The sequence below is a fragment of the Pseudoliparis swirei genome, chromosome 20 (assembly GCF_029220125.1).
Source record: "Pseudoliparis swirei isolate HS2019 ecotype Mariana Trench chromosome 20, NWPU_hadal_v1, whole genome shotgun sequence".
Taxonomy (NCBI): Eukaryota; Metazoa; Chordata; class Actinopteri; order Perciformes; family Liparidae; genus Pseudoliparis; species Pseudoliparis swirei.
The window spans coordinates 25,978,855-25,995,785 of record NC_079407.1 but is presented as its reverse complement, the minus strand read 5'-3'; the positions used below and the strand labels follow the sequence as shown (position 1 = coordinate 25,995,785).

Here is a 16,931-nt window from a genome sequence, read left to right as displayed (position 1 = left end):
TATTGTTTCTATCTCTATTGTTTTCGATAGGAATTCCGTGTTTAATGGATTTTATTGGATCTTCAAAACTCAAAATAACAAAAAATCCACATAAAAATAAATTTTAAAAAATCACATTTAATCAAGACATTTAATTGACATTAAATCTGTTTTGTCGGCAAAAACATGCTTACAACAAATGTATTGTAAAAAAACATTTAGGAAAACATTAGAAGGTCATATCTTGTTTCTAAAAATAGAAAAATACCCCACTGGTCTGTGATTGTCTGAGTAATTATGATCATAATTAAAGGTACAGTGTGTGGTATTTGGCGCCACCTATGGGTGAGGTTGCAGATTGCAACCAACGTGAACGGCTGTCGCCGGATTTGGTTTGTCCGCTCTGGGCTACCGTAGAAAGATTGCAGTTGGCTCTGTGAAGCGGACCCCCAAAACATATCATTCTAAGGTAAGGGAAACACAAGTGTTCTTATTTTTAGGTGATTTATACACTAAATAAAACATATTTATGAATACTATATTGGATTTCTGACTGAATTAGATCCCCCAAAATATGGCACACTGTTCCTTTAAGAGGGAAGAGAGGGAAGTAACCTATCTTTAGAGGCGTGTCCTGTACAGCCAGAAAGACACATACTGTAGTGTACATATATATATATATATATATATACACACATATATACATATACATCTGTATGCATACATATATATATATATATATATATATATATATATATATATGTAGGTACCAGCATCAAACACACACTTGCCAAAGGCTTTGACTCGGAAGATTAGGAAAATATATTGTATAATAATACATGCACTGAATTAAAATGATTAAAATGCACTCATTGCTGGTAATATGACAAGAAATATATCTTTTTTTTCGTCCTTGAGCATAAAAGTGCTTCAAATCATGAAAAATACACAAGTTAAAAAATGGCTTAAAAATCCCCCAACTGAAGGTAAAAGTTGGTGGTAAGATCTTGATTGTAATTATATAAACGGAGGTGAACTTATCATACACAATGTTACATTGTTACTGGAGTTTCATATACATTTTGTAATGTCTTTGGTTGTTGTTAAACATTTTGAGGATCGATATAAATATATATATATGCACAATAAACCATTTTGCAATTTCTTCATGAAAAAGAAAAAAAACATTGTTATAATTATCATACATTATATAATTTTCTTTTTGTTGTGATTAAAAAGTATCCCTCTTCTACACTGTACCATAAATGCTGTATTATTAGTATACTATGTGTACTTTTTGATCACTTCTGTGAGAAATTACCAAGAGCAAAATATACAAAAGAGGAAGTGAAAGCAGTTGTGATTGAGAGAAAAAAAATGTCACTTTCTTTTTTCTCACAGACGCACGTCGTCCTTTTGAGGGGCTGCGTTCAAATGTCCACGTAACTTTGTGTGTCCTGAACCACATGTTCTGTCCCAAGCTGAGGAAGAAGTCTTGCCTTGAGGGAAGAAGGGCGTCTCAGGGGTCAAGGGGGGGGCGGTCCCCGCCCCGTCTCATTGGCGGCCTCCGAGTCTCCTATGATCTCCCAGTTGGAGGCGGAGCTGCTCGTGTGGGCGTGGCTCTGGCCGCTGCCCGACCGCGTCAGGAAGCCGAAGCTGAGTGGGAGAGACGAGGCCTGAGGTCAGATCTGGGATTACAGATTAATAAAGGCCGGGATTGAAGGAGCTCTCAGGACGGTGAGGGCGTCGGCCGAGAGAGAGATGAAACTAATTTTATGGTTTAAATCTTGATATTTTACCCATTTCTAGAGAAAAGAGACTTAATCTCCAGGGTAATAAATTTAAAAAAAATCTATTTTGTTTGTTTTCTGAAATATAATGCGTTAAATTAACTCAAAATTCTGTTTTATATTATATTATTCCTCAGTAAGGCGTAATAATAATAAAACAGTTCACATTGGTCACACATCTGTTGTTTCTCTTTCTCTTCAAACAAACAACACGACGATAATCCTAAACTCTCATGTCAAGAGAAATCCTCTGAGTCCGAGTGTCTGACCTCTGGGTCAAAGGTCACATGTACAAGATAAACTAAAGGATGTCCACCAGCACAAATTTTCATGAATTTTCAAAAAACTTTTGGAATTTAATTGTTTTTCAAGGACCTTTCCAGGACTGTAAATTTAAAAAAAAAAAATTCCAGGACTTTTCCAGTTTTTTTACATGACCGTATGAACCCTGAATGAAAACCCTGTGGTTTAAAGAGCGCTGTGGTGGGAGAGCGGAGGTCGACGCTGTACTCACAGGTTTCTGATGCGTGACTCGGCGGGTCTGTCGGCCTCAGAGCCGTCGACCTCCGTCGAACTCCTCCCCTCCTCCTCCTCATCACTGAAAAAACAAACAAGAGCTTTAAAAAATTTAAAAACGTCCCTTTTTGAACATATTTATACTGGATATGATGTGATGAGTGTTTTTATTTTTAAGAAGAGACCTGTTGCTGCAGTCGTTTTCCCCAAAGCCGAGCATCTTGGCCTTGATGAGCTTTCTCCTCTTTTTAATGGCCGAGCGGACGGCTTCCAGCAGGAAGCCTGGACACCTCTCTTCATTCAGGATCTCCCTGCAAAGACACAATCGTTTTCATTTAAACGTTATAAGAATTGCTCAGAAAAAAGCTTTTCACACACACACACACACACACACACACACCTCTGATAGTAGTTGAGCTCCTCCTGCACCAGGAACAGGTTGGTTTTGAGCTCGTTCCTCTCGAAGATGATGTCGCGCACCTCCTTCTTGGTGAAGCACGGGCGGTCGAGATCCTTCTGGTCGTCCACCGACTTTTTCTTGGACTCGAGAGCCGCGTGACTCAAACTGGACTGATGGGAGAAACACAGAGACGTTCATTTTTGTGATTACCTTCGCATTGAAAATGCCGGAAGGTTATGTTTTGATCGCCGTGTATTTATTTATTTATTTATTTGTATGCGTGTTATTCGCGAAACTCAAAAAGTATTGAACCGAATCGCATGAAATTTGGTAGGATGATTGTTTATTATCCGGGGACCAGTTGATGAGATTTTGGGATCGATCGGGTCAAAGGTCAAAGGTCATGAACAGGTCAAAATCTTTCGCAGAACTCAAAAAGTATTGAACCGAATCGCATGAAATTTGGTGGGATGATTGTTTATTATCCGGGGACCAGTTGATTAGATTTTGGGATTGATCGGGTCAAAGGTCAAGGGTCATGAACAGGTCAAAATGTTCTTGAATCGCATGAAATTTGGTGGGATGATTGGTTATTATCCGGGGACCATTTGATTAGATTTTGGGATCAATCGGGTCAAAGGTCAAGGTCAAGGTCATGGAAAGGTCAAACTCTTTTTTTACCATAGCACGATACATTTTTGTCCAATTGGCATGCAACTAATGCCAAAATGTTAATAATTCAATGCCCAATCTTGTGATATGCGAAGGTATGCGCTCTACCGAGTGCCCATTCTAGTTTTATTTGTTATTTGGTGAGTTTTTTTTTCTTTTGTTGAGTTTATTTAGTTTTTTTGATTTTATTGAGTTTGTTACCTTCGCATTGAAAATGCCGGAAGGTTATGTTTTGATCGCCGTGTATTTATTTATTTATTTGTATGCGTGTTATTCGCAAAACTCAAAAAGTATTGAACCGAATCGCATGAAATTTGGTGGGATGATTGTTTATTATCCGGGGACCAGTTGATTAGATTTTGGGATCGATCGGGTCAAAGGTCATGGTCAAAGGTCATGAACAGGTCAAAATGTTCTTGAATCGCATGAAATTTGGTGGGATGATTGGTTATTATCCGGGGACCATTTGATTAGATTTTGGGATCAATCGGGTCAAAGGTCAAGGGCAAGGTCATGGAAAGGTCAAACTCTTTTTTTTACCATCGCACGATACATTTTTGTCCAATTGGCATGCAACTAATGCCAAAATTTTCATAATTCAATGCCCAATCTTGTGATATGCGAAGGTATGCACTCTACCGAGTGCCCATTCTAGTTGGATTTGTTTTTTGGTGAGTTTACTTTGCTTTTTGGTGAGTTAAATACGTTTTTTGGTGAGTTTACATTTATTTTGGTGAGTTTATATATATTTTTTGGGTGTTTACTTTCATCTTTGGTGAGTTTTCTTTTAGTTTACTTTGTTTTTTGGTTAGCTTATTTGTTTTTTTGGTTTTTTTGGGTGAATTCACTTTGTTGTTTGATGAGTTTACTTTGCTTTTTGGTGAGTTAAATAAGTTCTTTGGTGAGTTTAATTTTTTTCTGTGAGTTTATATACATCTTTTGGTGTTTACTTTAATCTTTGGTGAGTTTTTTTCTTCTTTTCGTGTTTTTAATTAGTTTTTTGGTGAGTTTATTTGTATTTCTTTCCAACTTTTACTTGTTCCAGAACATTTAAGGATGAGTGAAGCAGCAGAATTAATACAACTTTGACTTTCACATGAAATAAAGGCCACATGAATGAAGGGCGTAGGAGTCATGCATACAGGGCCGTTGTTGTTGTTGCTGCCGCTGCTGTCGTCCAGCTGCGTTTGGAGGGTTTCTATCTCCAGGTTCTTCTCCTTCAGGTCGGCCTCCATGTCCGCCTTCCTCTCCACGCTGCTCTTCAGTTGGGCCTGAATCACTTTCTGCTTGTGTCGCAGCTCCGCGTTCATCTTCATGAAGCGCTCCAACTGCTCCTGGAGCTGCACACACACACACACACACAAACACACACACTACTTTTAACCCTCCTGTTACCTTTAGGGTCAATTTGACCCCATTCAATGTTTAATGTCGGTGTTCTTTGGGGTCAATTTGACCCCAGGCTGTTTTTCACTGTGTCAAACATATAAGAAATATCAACTTGTTGATATATTTAAAGGGCTATTTAGGTCAACAAACAAACATAAAGTACCTCACACTTAAACTTGGGAAACAATATTAATTCTAATAATTTTCTGGAGGTTTTAATTGCTGGGGTCAAATTAACCCCGAGGGTAAAATATGTTAGTAAATGTGAAGGTAACAGGAGGGTTAAATCATCATAAGCAGCAGCAAGTTGACCAACTAAAAGAGGTTAAACGTCAAAAAATAAAGTTTCCATATTTCCCACCAGGTGTAAATATAGTTAAACTGTAAAAGTAACAAGACAATCCGTCACAGTGGGTGAAAATGTCTCCATGCGTGGAATCTGGAGCAAAGGTCTGGGGGATGGGAAGAAGGAAGAAGGAAGGAAACCGTACAAGTGTAGCATTCATTCTAAGGATGAAAACTATTCCAGGCATTTCTTCACCCCATTCCTAAACCAGTTCAGTTGACCATGAGATGGTTTTCTCCAGATTTGAGTAAAAACCTAAGTACTGACACAGTTATGGCTGCTATTTAAAACCACGTGACATACGTGCCTGAACACACAGAGACGTGTGCAAACACTACAGCGACACGCCCAGTGAAAACTCTGCCCTGACTCGTGTTAAATTCAGATTAATCCTCCACCGGTTACTAGGCAGAAGATCTCCAGGCTCCTCGTGTGTATTGGTGTGGGTGGGTTACCACGACGTCGCTCCTCTTTTGATTTTACAGTGAGATAATGAACAGTATTGTTTCTATGAGAAAGCCTTTCAGGAGACCAACCTGTGTAGACACAGCCATGAGTATTTTAAAAAAAAAAGTGTTTGTGTGTTAGAGGTGTCAGCCTTCTCTCTACTTTCCTCTTTAAGCTGTTTAATCAATTTAATTATTATGATTATTAACATTATTATTTTTGTATTTTTTGCTCACCGCCTCCGCCTCTTTGGAAACGGTGGTTATCTCCTGGGCTTTGGCCCTCAGCTCGTCCCTCTGCTTGTCCACCACCTGCTTCAGCTTCAGCATCACCTCTCGCTCCTGCCGCTGTGCACGGTCTGCACACGCACACACACACACACACGCACACGCGCACACACACACACACACACAAACAAACAAACAAACAAAAAAAGGTAAATAACAGTGGCCCCTGAAATGTACATCCTTCTTGAGAAACCTTTTTTACACCCGGCTACAATTGTTCGAGTAAAATTAAGAGTACGGATCAATAATTGATGTCATAATTAAGATATGGAATAGAAAGTGTTGTATTGTTGCATTTTATAGTTAATTGATGGTTAACAAAGCCACTTTAATGATGTGTAAAGTTGTATCATAATATAGTGTAATAAACTAATCCTGAGGAATGTGAAAAGTAGAGACTGCAAATGAAAACATATAACAGAGCTACTTTCATTCCAGCCATCCTTAATATGAATAATAAATATGAATATGACTTTGGAGAAAGTTAAACCATGTAGATAGTGGTCACAGTATAAATCACGCCTTCTTAACCCTTGTGTTGCCTTCGGGTCAACCGATTCAATATTTAACCCTCCTGTCGCCTTCGGGTCAATTTGACCCGATTCAATGTTTAATGTCGGTGTTCTTTCGGGAGTCAACAAACAAACATAAAGTACCTCACACTTAAACTTGGAAAACAATATTAATTCTAATAATTTTCTGGAGATTTTAATAGCTGGGGTCATATTGACCTCAAGGGTAAAATATGTTAGTAAATATAAAGGTAACAGGAGGGTTAAACATTGAATCGGGTCATATTGACCCGAAGGCGACAGGAGGGTGAAACATTGAATCGGGTCAAATTGACCCGAAGGCAACACAAGGGTTAATTAAGAAAATGTGCAATAATTAACAAGAAACAGAAGAAATCTACACATAACAGGTTATTATTAACTAACTATCTTAATCAAAGTGTCTGAGAGGTTAATTTAACCAAAATTAAAATATGAATCAGAATTAGTATCTTGATTTAGGTTCCCCAGCAGATTGTTTTTGGTTTTAAGTGAAGTATGCATTTTAAAAATTCCGAGAGGTAAACAGAATTTATTTGTCGTGCTCACAAATTGGAACCAACGTTTTTTTCAGCAACAAAGCGATTTAGGGCGACGTGTTCGGAAAGATATTTTACAGTCCGGATGTATTTCTTCAATGCAAACATATCACAAATAAATCTCTTACGCATAGATAGAAGTAGAAACCACCAATGGCATGTTTTTTTGTTTGATTTATGATTTGGATTAACTTACTCTTGAGACTTGCTAAAGCGAACAAATTGAAGGTGCGTCTTTTTTAAACCATATTCAACGGCCCCTTCGTATAAGAATCTTGGACGGAAACTGAATTAATCTGCAGCGCGGGAGCCCGACAGCAGTCACATGCATCACGTCAAATAAACGATCACGTTCACCTGCCACTTGGCCTCGTCAAATAAATCACGAAAAGTATTAAGACGTCGTTTTCCTTGTCAGTACAAGAAAATAAGGTGGAGTCCGCAAAGTGACTCCACCTTCCTGCTCACATTTCTGTGGTGAGATGTGCAACATGATGAAATGTACCTGTTTAAAACAGGAGAAGAGGGCGACCTCACGACAAACTATCAAAACAAGACGTATTAAGTAGCTGCCAAATGTAAATCGGGTGAACCAACGAGTAATTATTCATCTAGAAACCATTAAAACTAGAACGGGCACTTGGTAGAGCGCATACCTTCGCATATCACAAGATTGGGCATTGAATTATGAACATTTTGGCATTAGTTGCATGCCAATTGGATAAAAATTGACCGTGCTATGGTAAAACGATTTTGACCTTTCCATGACCTTGACCTTGACCTTTGACCCGATTGATCCCAAAATCTAATCAAATGGTCCCCGGATAATAACCAATCATCCCACCAAATTTCATGCGATTCGGTTTAATACTTTTTTAGTTATGCGAGGAACACGCATACAAATAAATAAATAAATACACGGTGATCAAAACATAACCTTCCGCATTTTCAATGCGAAGGTAATAACACAACTGTGCCTATTTTTTTTTTTCTCCTTTGAGTCGTCTCCTACCTGTGACAAGTTCTGAGGCTTCACCCTACGAAATAACTGGACTGTAAACATGGCAACGACCAGTTTGACTGCTTTCAGCCTCGGTGCACATGACTGTTCACGTGAAGTCACTGCTTCAGGAAGCAATACTCATGGAAAGTACAGTTTCATACAAAACTACAGAGCCAAATGGCCTCAAAGTTGCTTTATTTTGAAAATAATAAGAGCTAACGCCAACCTCTGTCCTCTAGGGATCATCACAAACCAAAATTCAGATCCAATCCTCAAGCAATGAGGTAAAAAAAAGAATGATAGATGTTTGATATCTTTTGTAATCCACTCTGGGTATAGATAAAATCATAAAATAACCACGGCTCCACCATATCTAGTTTTGATAGTCCACTTAAGTTTCACAGATGGAAGAAATACTCACGGTTCCCTCAGGCTTTGAGGAAATGTTCATGTGCGTCTCCATTTTTTTCATGTAGGGATTTAAACTGTCATTTGAGTATTTAAAGAATGTGTAGCATGCTTTTCCGATCATGTATTTTAGAGAGAAGTAAATTACCAAAATGTCCAGTTTCCATAAAACGATAAATATATTTAACATGTTAGTCCTTGGACCGACCTTCCTGTGCATGGCTGCCCTTCAGTCGGCTCCTCTCTTCAGTCAGCTCCTCTCTTTCCTCCTGGAGCTGCTGCACCTGGGCCTCCAGCTCCTCGCACCTCCGTCGCCACTGCTGCTCCTTCTGCTGCAGCTCCTGAGACAAAAAAATAAATCAAAAACTGACGTAATGGTTAAAGTATTTAAAACAAGCCTTTTTCTTTTTCCTTCACATAAAAAAAACATTTACACACAAAGTCCCACAAAAATGAAGAAGTTCTTTTGTGTGTTGTTTAACCACAACACGGCGTGGTGCACATGGCCGGCTCCTGATGTGAAAGTACAGTACCAACTTCCCTCTGGCTTTCCTTTTATGCCACTCATGTCAAAGCAGAATGTTACTTTTTGTCTGGCTTATGCATTTTAATAGCTTATAACACACGTATAAGTTATAACCCTGGAGAATGATGTGTATGCAGCAGCTAGAGAATGGAGAGTATTCAAAGAACCAATGTGCACTTAACATTTGCACTTTGGAAGCATTTGAGTAGCTTTTTTTAGTTAGTTTTTTTGGAGAGAGAAAACAATGAGCTATATTTGACACCAATATGATTTATTTAATAATTGTATATAAAATAACAGAGTTTGTTTGTTTTTTATTTGAGAAATACAACTAAGAGCCCCAGGAGAATTACAGGTTGCTTAACTTTTAACTCGAGTTACGTAATAAAGTAGCTTAACGTTACATGTGTTAAGGAGCCGATTAGCCAGCTAGCTTAATTTCTAACTGCCGTAAACCAAACACAACCGTCGTTAATGTCGCAAAAACTCAAATTATCTAGTTTTACATCCACATTATGGGTTTATTGTTAACAATACGTGACGTTAACTCCTTTATAAAGGTCTTGTTTTAGTTTTCGCTAGCGACACATTTGGGGCTCGTCAGCGGGGAAAACGTAGGCAACGTTCCGGGGTAACGTAGGCAACGTCCCGGGGTAACGTTGGCAACGTCCCGGGGTAACGTTGGCAACGGCCGTGCCTAACGGCTCCTCTGCCCCAGCTGTCAATCAACGTCCAACCGACTCGGTAACAGTCCACACCGCAGCGGGCTTGGAAGGCGTCTCTCACCTGTATCTCATGTTTGTCGTCGCCCTCGTCGTTTTCTCCCCCCGTGCGTGTCGTCGTCTTCCTCTTCCTCAGCTGCAGCGACTCGAACGTCTTCATCAGCTCTTCCTCCCGCAGTTCGTGCGCGCGGTTCCTCAACGTGAAGTTCTCCAGCAGCTCGAGCACTTTGACTATTTTCGGCACCAGACCCGCGACGCTCTCTTTCCCGCAGCCGTCGATCAGTCGCTCCACGTCGGCGCCGATAAGCTTGGCGATCTCGTACACGTCGTCCACGGTCAGCGCCGTGAAGGTCCGGTGGAAACAACCCTCCGGGTGGGATTCGGGTGCCTCCATGTCCCGGGGGTCATGGACCAGCTCACTGTGTGTGTGTGTGATCGCAAGAGACTATCAATGTGAAAGTTGAACGTGCACACGTGGTTCAGCCCACGCTGCCGACACGCCTGGACTTGCTTCTCGTCTCTTCTCTCATGTTGACTCAAAATAACAGCCTACCAAAACAATAACAATACTAGAACATGGAGGACTCCGCGGTGAAGTACGAGGTTGGACAGTCCACTCGCTGCAGGATCCTCCTACTTCTCTGACCAATGTAATTCGAGTATACACACACACACACACACACACACACACGTAACAAACCAGCGTGCCAGGTTAATGCACATTGGATTTTTTCTCACACATGTTGACCTTTACCTGTCAAATAAATATCAATCACATAAGTCAAATAAAAAGTGAGGCAGCAGACTACACCCACGTGGGCTGAACGCCAGTGCTACAAGCTGTAAAAAGTGACATTTTAAATGGCAGGACACCTTTCCAAATCCCTGGTATGCAAATTGCTTTGCACACGTCACTGAAACCAAACCACTGGAGGTGGTGTTGAAAAAAAGAAAAAAGGGAAGCTTCGATCAAAATAAAAAAACACAAATGCTTCACTTCTCTTCTGGTTTCACTATTTTATTAAGCAATTAGAACAACAGCACACATATCACAAGACACATGTTTATTTAAAGGGGACATATTATGAAAATTCCACTTTTTTAGTGCTTCTATACGTTAATTTGGGTATCTGGCATGTCTCCCAACACAAAAAAGCTGGGAAAAAACAACTCACGCGGCTTGTTGTGGTTCCTCTATGTCAGAAACGATATGCTTGAGTGCGTCCAAAGGGATCACCACCAACGTCTACGTAGATTTGGATGCACGCCCATGTAGGGAGTCTGGCGACATGGCCTTGGACCGCCCCCCACCACCACTCGACCCACCCAGTTTAAAGACGGTTCGGTGACCTGGCGCCATTTTATTCTTGCAAGCCTTGGAAACACTTGCGGCGTTTCTCAATTCAAAGTACACGAGTACAGACTTGTGTTCTTTTGGAGTCTGGACTTGGGAGTTTGGTCTTGGGAGTCCAGACTCCGGACGACGGGAGGAGGTCTTTCTGCGATTGGAACAGCAGCTGACTTGATGACGTCACCACATCAGCTGTTCTTGCTCCTGGGTTTACTCTAATTATTCACTGTAAATTATTTTTTACAGTCAAATAAACAAAACATCCTAAAATTACATTCCGTGACTCAACAACAGTAGTATTTATAAAAAGTCAACTGTCAGGAGTTTATTTTCTCCTCCGCTACTGTTTCCGGTTGCTGGTGAAATGCATTCTGGGATATCTGCTGGCCAGAGTACGCACAAGTCTCCTCTGATGCATCCTCCGGAAAGTGGGAGGATCAAGTCACATCCGGGCATTTTGACCGTGCTTTGCTAGAAGCGAACTTTGAATCGTAACATGTACCCGGGCTGCGACTGATGACGTTTCACGAGCCACAAGTAGAGGAAAGTACGCACAAGTACGCTGATTGAGAAACGTCGTTGGATAAGCTCGCTAGCAGCATGACTCAACGACGACAACCAAGATGCTCAGTGGTCGGCTGCACAGATCAGCACAAATGCCTTCACGTGACTCCAGCTTCAGAAGACACGAGATTGAAATGAATTGATTTCATATATGAAGGCAATCTTCCTGCAAGAGTTGGCAAATATCTGTTAGTGTGCGCTTACCACTTTGAATTGGACTGTTTTATCAACCTGGGCCAATATAACGCTGGACTCGCTGGAAGGTTGATATTGAAAGGGGGGTCGGTGCCATCTATCCGTCGCAGGACTGAAGACGAGGGAAATGTAAGGATTTTTGTTTTTAAATAATTCTGGTATTTGCTTCTTTTAGACATTTTGTGTGGAGGTTAGCAACGTCAGCATGTTGTGTCGTGTGTGTGAGGGGATGAGGGGCTAGCATGTCGTGGTTGGGGAAAAGTAGTCCTTGTATCTGTAATTTCGCGAACAATTACTTTTATGCGCTGAGTGGGTATGTACATTAGTCAGGGCTCTCAAGTTTTGAAGACAGGGGCAAAGAGTGACATTTCCATCAGCTGCAACAAAAACAACAATAAACAAAATAAAAAACAAAATATATTTATATATACTACCACATACATCTTCCATATTAATACGTTTTTAATTACATTTATAACTCTCAAGAATTGTTTTATAAATAATTCCCTTGAAAACCAAAAAGGAGTTCACCATTTTTACATCCATTTCAACATTATTCCATAATTGGATTACAACAGAAATACATCTTCTTTTAATCCCTTTTGCGTCCCAAAATGCTTGTGTTGGGGTGGAGGTGTTAATAGTCTGCCTGCATATATGATTCAAAGCAATTAGTCCTCCTATTGACACCTTTCGACGCTACAATGACGGGGTCATATATGTGAAATGGGCACTTATTATTCCTGAACGACGTGATTAGCAGCTTTTTTGGGGGTAGAGCATACTCAAGAACGTAGATACTCACTTGAGGGTTTTGTGTACAGTACAGCACAAGGTAAAAATAGTATTTCATCATGATTTCTGAGAAATTCATAGTATGCATGCATAACATGACTGTTATTTTTACCTACACGTCTGTGTTGTGAAAATTCTATTAGGTGAAATGGGTTACGACATTTCTTCACATGTTTTATTTGCTTTTAGTTCATCTTGTATGCATGAATAACATTGCTGCTTTTGGTGTTTAGGCAAGCACACCTGTTCAGGGTGCGAGGGTACATCACATGGCCTGCCAGACGGACCCACCAAAGATGTGCACACTTGGCACGCAGCTTTCTGTGAAAACACTGCAACCTCACTACAAAAGCACAGGTTTGTTTACCCTCCGTTACTTCATCATGTCATTGTGTCTCCGTGTTAAAGTTGTAACAGCATCTCATTTTTTAATTTGTTGTGACTCCAAGGATACTGAATATCTGTTTTATCATAGGCACACAGAAAACTGTGCCCTGCACTGATGTCGGTGTTGGAACCTCAGCTGTGGCCTTCGAAGCATCACAGCCGTTCCTAACATCGACACCAATAAAGAGGCCAAGTAAGAGACCTCGCTCGGAGGAGGAAGAGGACGACCCTTTTGAGGGAAGTTCAAGTATGGATTTCGGAGAGCAACAGGATTCTACCTATGATCCTAATGACTCGGGCACAGTGTTGACTGAGTCGGCAGATGTGACGTGACTGACTCGATATGTAATCTAAACATTTTAATAATCAGATGGATTACCATCCTACACTTATTTTAGCTGTAGCAGCATGGAAGTTTTTTTTGTTTGTTGGTGAAATCTTATCTTTCTGTCTTTTTAATAGAATGGAATCTTCCAACCCTGTTCATAAGACACCCACATATATTGTATATGAAAACTGCCTCCTGGAGCTGTTTGAGGTGTTCCCTATGTGTCGGCGGGTGACAGATGTGCAAACAAGAAGGGTTGGGACATTCCTGTGTAGAACAGAAGTGCCCACACTGTCAGTTCTACAGAAAATGGAATAGTCAGCCTCTTCTTGGTGGCACTCCTGTTGGGAACATCCAGCTGCAGTGTATGCCACTGGTGCATCTTTCTTCAAACTGGAGAAGGTAATTGTTAATTGACTTTACCTTAATTCACAACTTAATTCACTTGTAGTAATTAATTGAACATGGAATATTATCATCTGAATTTTCTGGAGTGAATTTATATATATGTGTCCATTTGTATCTACACACAATCCCAAAAGCAGTACGAAAGAAAAGAGTTTGACCTCAGATATTCCACAGACAGGAAGTCTGGGCTGCTCACAAAAACCTTGGCATGGTCAAAAACAGAGGGAGGAAGATCGTCATGACAACTGAAATTGAAAGAAATTCACTGACATTGTTCGATATGTGAACAAAGTCCAGAAATACAGCCGGTCAACCATTGCTTTATAATCAGAGCAATGAAGTCGGAGGGAGTTACCACATGGAGAAAGAGGGTCTGAAAAGGAGCCTCGCTCTCTTGGAGGCACGAGGTGTGACATTGGATATCAGTCACAGACCGGCACCCTCACATCGACATTCCTGAGGGAGGCCAACATATCACACTACTACAATGTTTGCCACATGGAAAAAGGTATTATTCCCTGTGTCTGTGTACCTGTTTGTTTATTGTTCATCTGTATTATGTACCCTCAATCAGGGCTTTTCTGCAAAAGAGCCCTGTGCTCAGTCAGTTCTCCCTGAATAAATAATGATGCTGATGACAATGTGTCCGTGCACGGCTAAAATGTTGTTTTTATCATTAGGACTGTCGAAGAAACTTGTCAAGATTGCCCAGAACAAAGAATGTGAGAAACTGAAGAAGTGGCTCCCCAGCATAAAAAAACCACATCTACTGGACAGCCGCTACGTCATCAGGGCCAGAGAGAGCGGCAAAGTGGAGCTCCCTCCTGAACCACGTCCAAGACATCCACTCCCATCATGACCCTGGGTTCCCCCAGTGTTTGCACCCGCTACGCATTTCAAGGGACAAGAGCAAATGGTTGACAGCAGGTATGTTCACCCAATTTGCATTGTAAATGTAAGGCTTGTGTTTATATACATACATATAAACAAACCTAATAACCAATGCCATAATCACTTTGAATCTATAGTTATGTTTTCGCCCTTTTATTTTACAGGGACACCAGCCTTCAGCAGATTAGAGAAGGTGTTGACCAACAAGAGGGTTCTGAACGATGTGGGGAAGCTGAGCCCTCACTACCAGACCTCGTCGTTTGAGTCTTTCCACGGCGTAATTCTGCGTTTTGCGCCTAAAAACGTAGTCTTTCCTTTTCGTGGAATGTTATGCAGCTAACAGTATGATAATTTTTTCAAAGAAATGTATACCTATTATGTTTTATACACGCATGCTCTTATAAGTATTGTTTTCTCCCCAAAGACTCTACCTGGCAGTCCTGCATTTCAATGAAAATGCTGGGCGTCCCCAAGCAACAAGTTCAGCTGGTGAGCCGCAATTTAAAGTGAACTTCCCAAAATATAAGAAGGGCGAGTGCACTGCAGAGCCAACCTGCCGTGAGTCACAGGCTTTATTTAAAAATCCACCAAGTCAAACAATGTACAAACAGTATGTGAAACTTAAACATGTACATTAACTGCTGTCTTTAAATGGTCTTCATAATAAATATAATTATAAAAATAAAATAAAAACAATGTAAAAGTTTTTTTGTTTTTTGTTTATATTACAGAGTACGTGGATAACCAGTTGGACCTCATCTTTCACGAGGTTTTTCAGGACCCGGCCCCATATGTGAATGAGGTGCTGAAGATCCCAATACCCGCGTATCTCTCTGCCCAGTTTGAGAAACCTGACAAGCGGGAAGTTATAGCCAGCTATGTGTCGAGGTTCAATGGAGGGCAGGTCTGAACCCCGTATACCTTCCTTGAGCATCAGGGAGCACGACGCAGGACGGCAGGACCACCCAGATCGCCCCAACACCAGCTCACGAAGCTTCTGTACGCCAAACACCTGTAACGTCTAAGCAAAGTTTACATTGTATAAGAGAATAAAAGGTGATACACATATATAAAGTGTGCCTTTGTTTACAGTATGGCTACAGATGGCACAGAGTAATTTTGTAATCAATGTTTTTATTATACTTTTTTTGTATTTATTACATATGTACCAGCCAGTACATTTAATAACTGTTTAAAAAGCTCTGGCATTCTTTCTCGCAATCTTTTTGACAATAAAAGTGTATAGAAACAGTTTTGTGTGCCTTTAGTGTTTGATAAGTAACATGTCAACATTTGACGTGTAAAATGAGCAGTTAGCAAAGTAATACAGAGGGAAGGGTAATTTATTGTATTCTTTTCCTCAGTCATATTTGTATTGCAGAAATGACAACTCATGCATAAAAACAAGCGTACTGCTCTATTCCTTAGACGTAAAGGCCCATAATCTGCCCTATAGACATTCGATGCATTCTGTGGTGAGTACACGTTCAAACACACAGGTTCAAGGCCTGGATGATCGACCGTACATGTAGTTGGGTTCTGAAGCTGCAGTAGTCTTGTAACCTTGAAAGTGTAAGTGACATGGAATATAAAACAGATGACTGCATATTTACAGTGCCATTCAAAATGAATTCACACTACCTGTGGTATCTCCCTGCAGCATACATGCTCCGTAGGCATTTGATCACTTGCCACAAATACACCTGTATAAACAAAGTTTTAAAAAGTGACAACTTTGCAGGTAAAGTTTATTTTAAAGTTGTGTTCATATTACAGACATGAGTCATCAAATGCAACGATTTAATAAGTAAACAAGGTTTAAACGCTAATTAATGGAGGTAAAAACGTTACCCCCGCCCCTGCTTGGTCACTTACTGTTGTCAGGTAACACTTTAGTTTACAGATGGAATTTACTCATGTCGCATTTATATCTTTATGGCGTTCCCGTTACTTGCATTTACACAAACAGTAACTTACATAAACACTGTATTTGCTACATACATGCACAAACCATTCACGTACTCTAATCTCTAGCACCACGATGCTCTCAAAACCGCTAACAAGACTGAGACTTTAGCCAATGTACAAACAAAACAAAAAATGTAGAAGTGACAAAGTTACCTTACCATTCAGAAACGTCCTGTTGAGCTCGAACTTGTTCGGGAGCCTCTTCTTGTTCAGGGTCTCTGGTTCAAAACGATATGGTTGCACGACGCTGTCTTCATCTGCAGTACGCAGGCAGCAGCTAGGCGAGCTCATCTCGTGGAGGAGGGGGGGGGGGGGGGGCTGGCTCATTCGCATTTAAAGGAACAGGCACTCAAAACAGGTACATCTGTGGAGAGGTGTTTTTGACAGGGTATAAAGGGTGCCGTTTGAAATGATTCTTGTGGTATTTTGACCAAAATATGTTACAAACATTTCATTAAGACCCCAAGGA

General features: G+C 40.6%; 1 protein-coding gene and 2 long non-coding RNA genes across 11 annotated transcripts; 1 reads left to right on the top strand and 2 right to left on the bottom strand.

Annotated features, from left to right (window-relative positions):
- Positions 1 to 97: 97 nt before the first annotated feature.
- rilp (Rab interacting lysosomal protein) lies at positions 98 to 10,313 on the bottom strand. Its single transcript, XM_056440975.1, has 8 exons — positions 9,640 to 10,313; positions 8,536 to 8,668; positions 5,776 to 5,897; positions 4,500 to 4,697; positions 2,686 to 2,855; positions 2,471 to 2,596; positions 2,284 to 2,367; positions 98 to 1,635 (listed from the first exon to the last, which is right to left on the bottom strand). The coding sequence occupies exons 1-8, from the start codon at positions 9,967 to 9,969 to the stop codon at positions 1,506 to 1,508; spliced, it is 1,293 nt and encodes a 430-aa protein (XP_056296950.1). The 5' UTR covers positions 9,970 to 10,313; the 3' UTR covers positions 98 to 1,505.
- Positions 10,314 to 10,971: 658 nt separating this feature from the next.
- LOC130211188 (uncharacterized) lies at positions 10,972 to 15,747 on the top strand. 9 transcript variants are annotated; one of them, XR_008834953.1, is made up of 7 exons: positions 10,972 to 11,814; positions 12,714 to 13,212; positions 13,330 to 13,597; positions 13,738 to 14,111; positions 14,284 to 14,530; positions 14,659 to 15,052; positions 15,226 to 15,747. It is a non-coding gene; the product is annotated as an uncharacterized LOC130211188 (long non-coding RNA). The 9 variants fall into 9 exon arrangements; XR_008834957.1 differs by having other exon boundaries at positions 12,714 to 13,597; positions 14,659 to 14,836; positions 14,919 to 15,052; XR_008834950.1 differs by having other exon boundaries at positions 10,973 to 11,814; positions 12,714 to 12,837; positions 12,956 to 13,597.
- Positions 15,036 to 16,699, bottom strand: LOC130211189 (uncharacterized). The gene is made up of 3 exons (XR_008834958.1): positions 16,621 to 16,699; positions 16,136 to 16,197; positions 15,036 to 15,515 (listed from the first exon to the last, which is right to left on the bottom strand). It is a non-coding gene; the product is annotated as an uncharacterized LOC130211189 (long non-coding RNA).
- Between the last annotated feature and the right edge of the window lie 232 nt (positions 16,700 to 16,931).

What these genes read in the sequence shown, in the direction of transcription:
- rilp (XM_056440975.1), bottom strand. Translation starts at nt 9,969, where the DNA reads ATGGAGGCACCCGAATCCCACCCGGAGGGTTGTTTCCACCGGACCTTC. An exon ending in ACGACAAACATGAGATACAG is followed by an intron (nt 8,669 to 9,639) that starts GTGAGAGACGCC and finishes TTTTTGTCTCAG; the next exon opens with GAGCTGCAGCAGAAGGAGCA. An exon ending in GCAACAACAACAACGGCCCT is followed by an intron (nt 2,856 to 4,499) that starts GTATGCATGACT and finishes TTCTCCCATCAG; the next exon opens with TCCAGTTTGAGTCACGCGGC.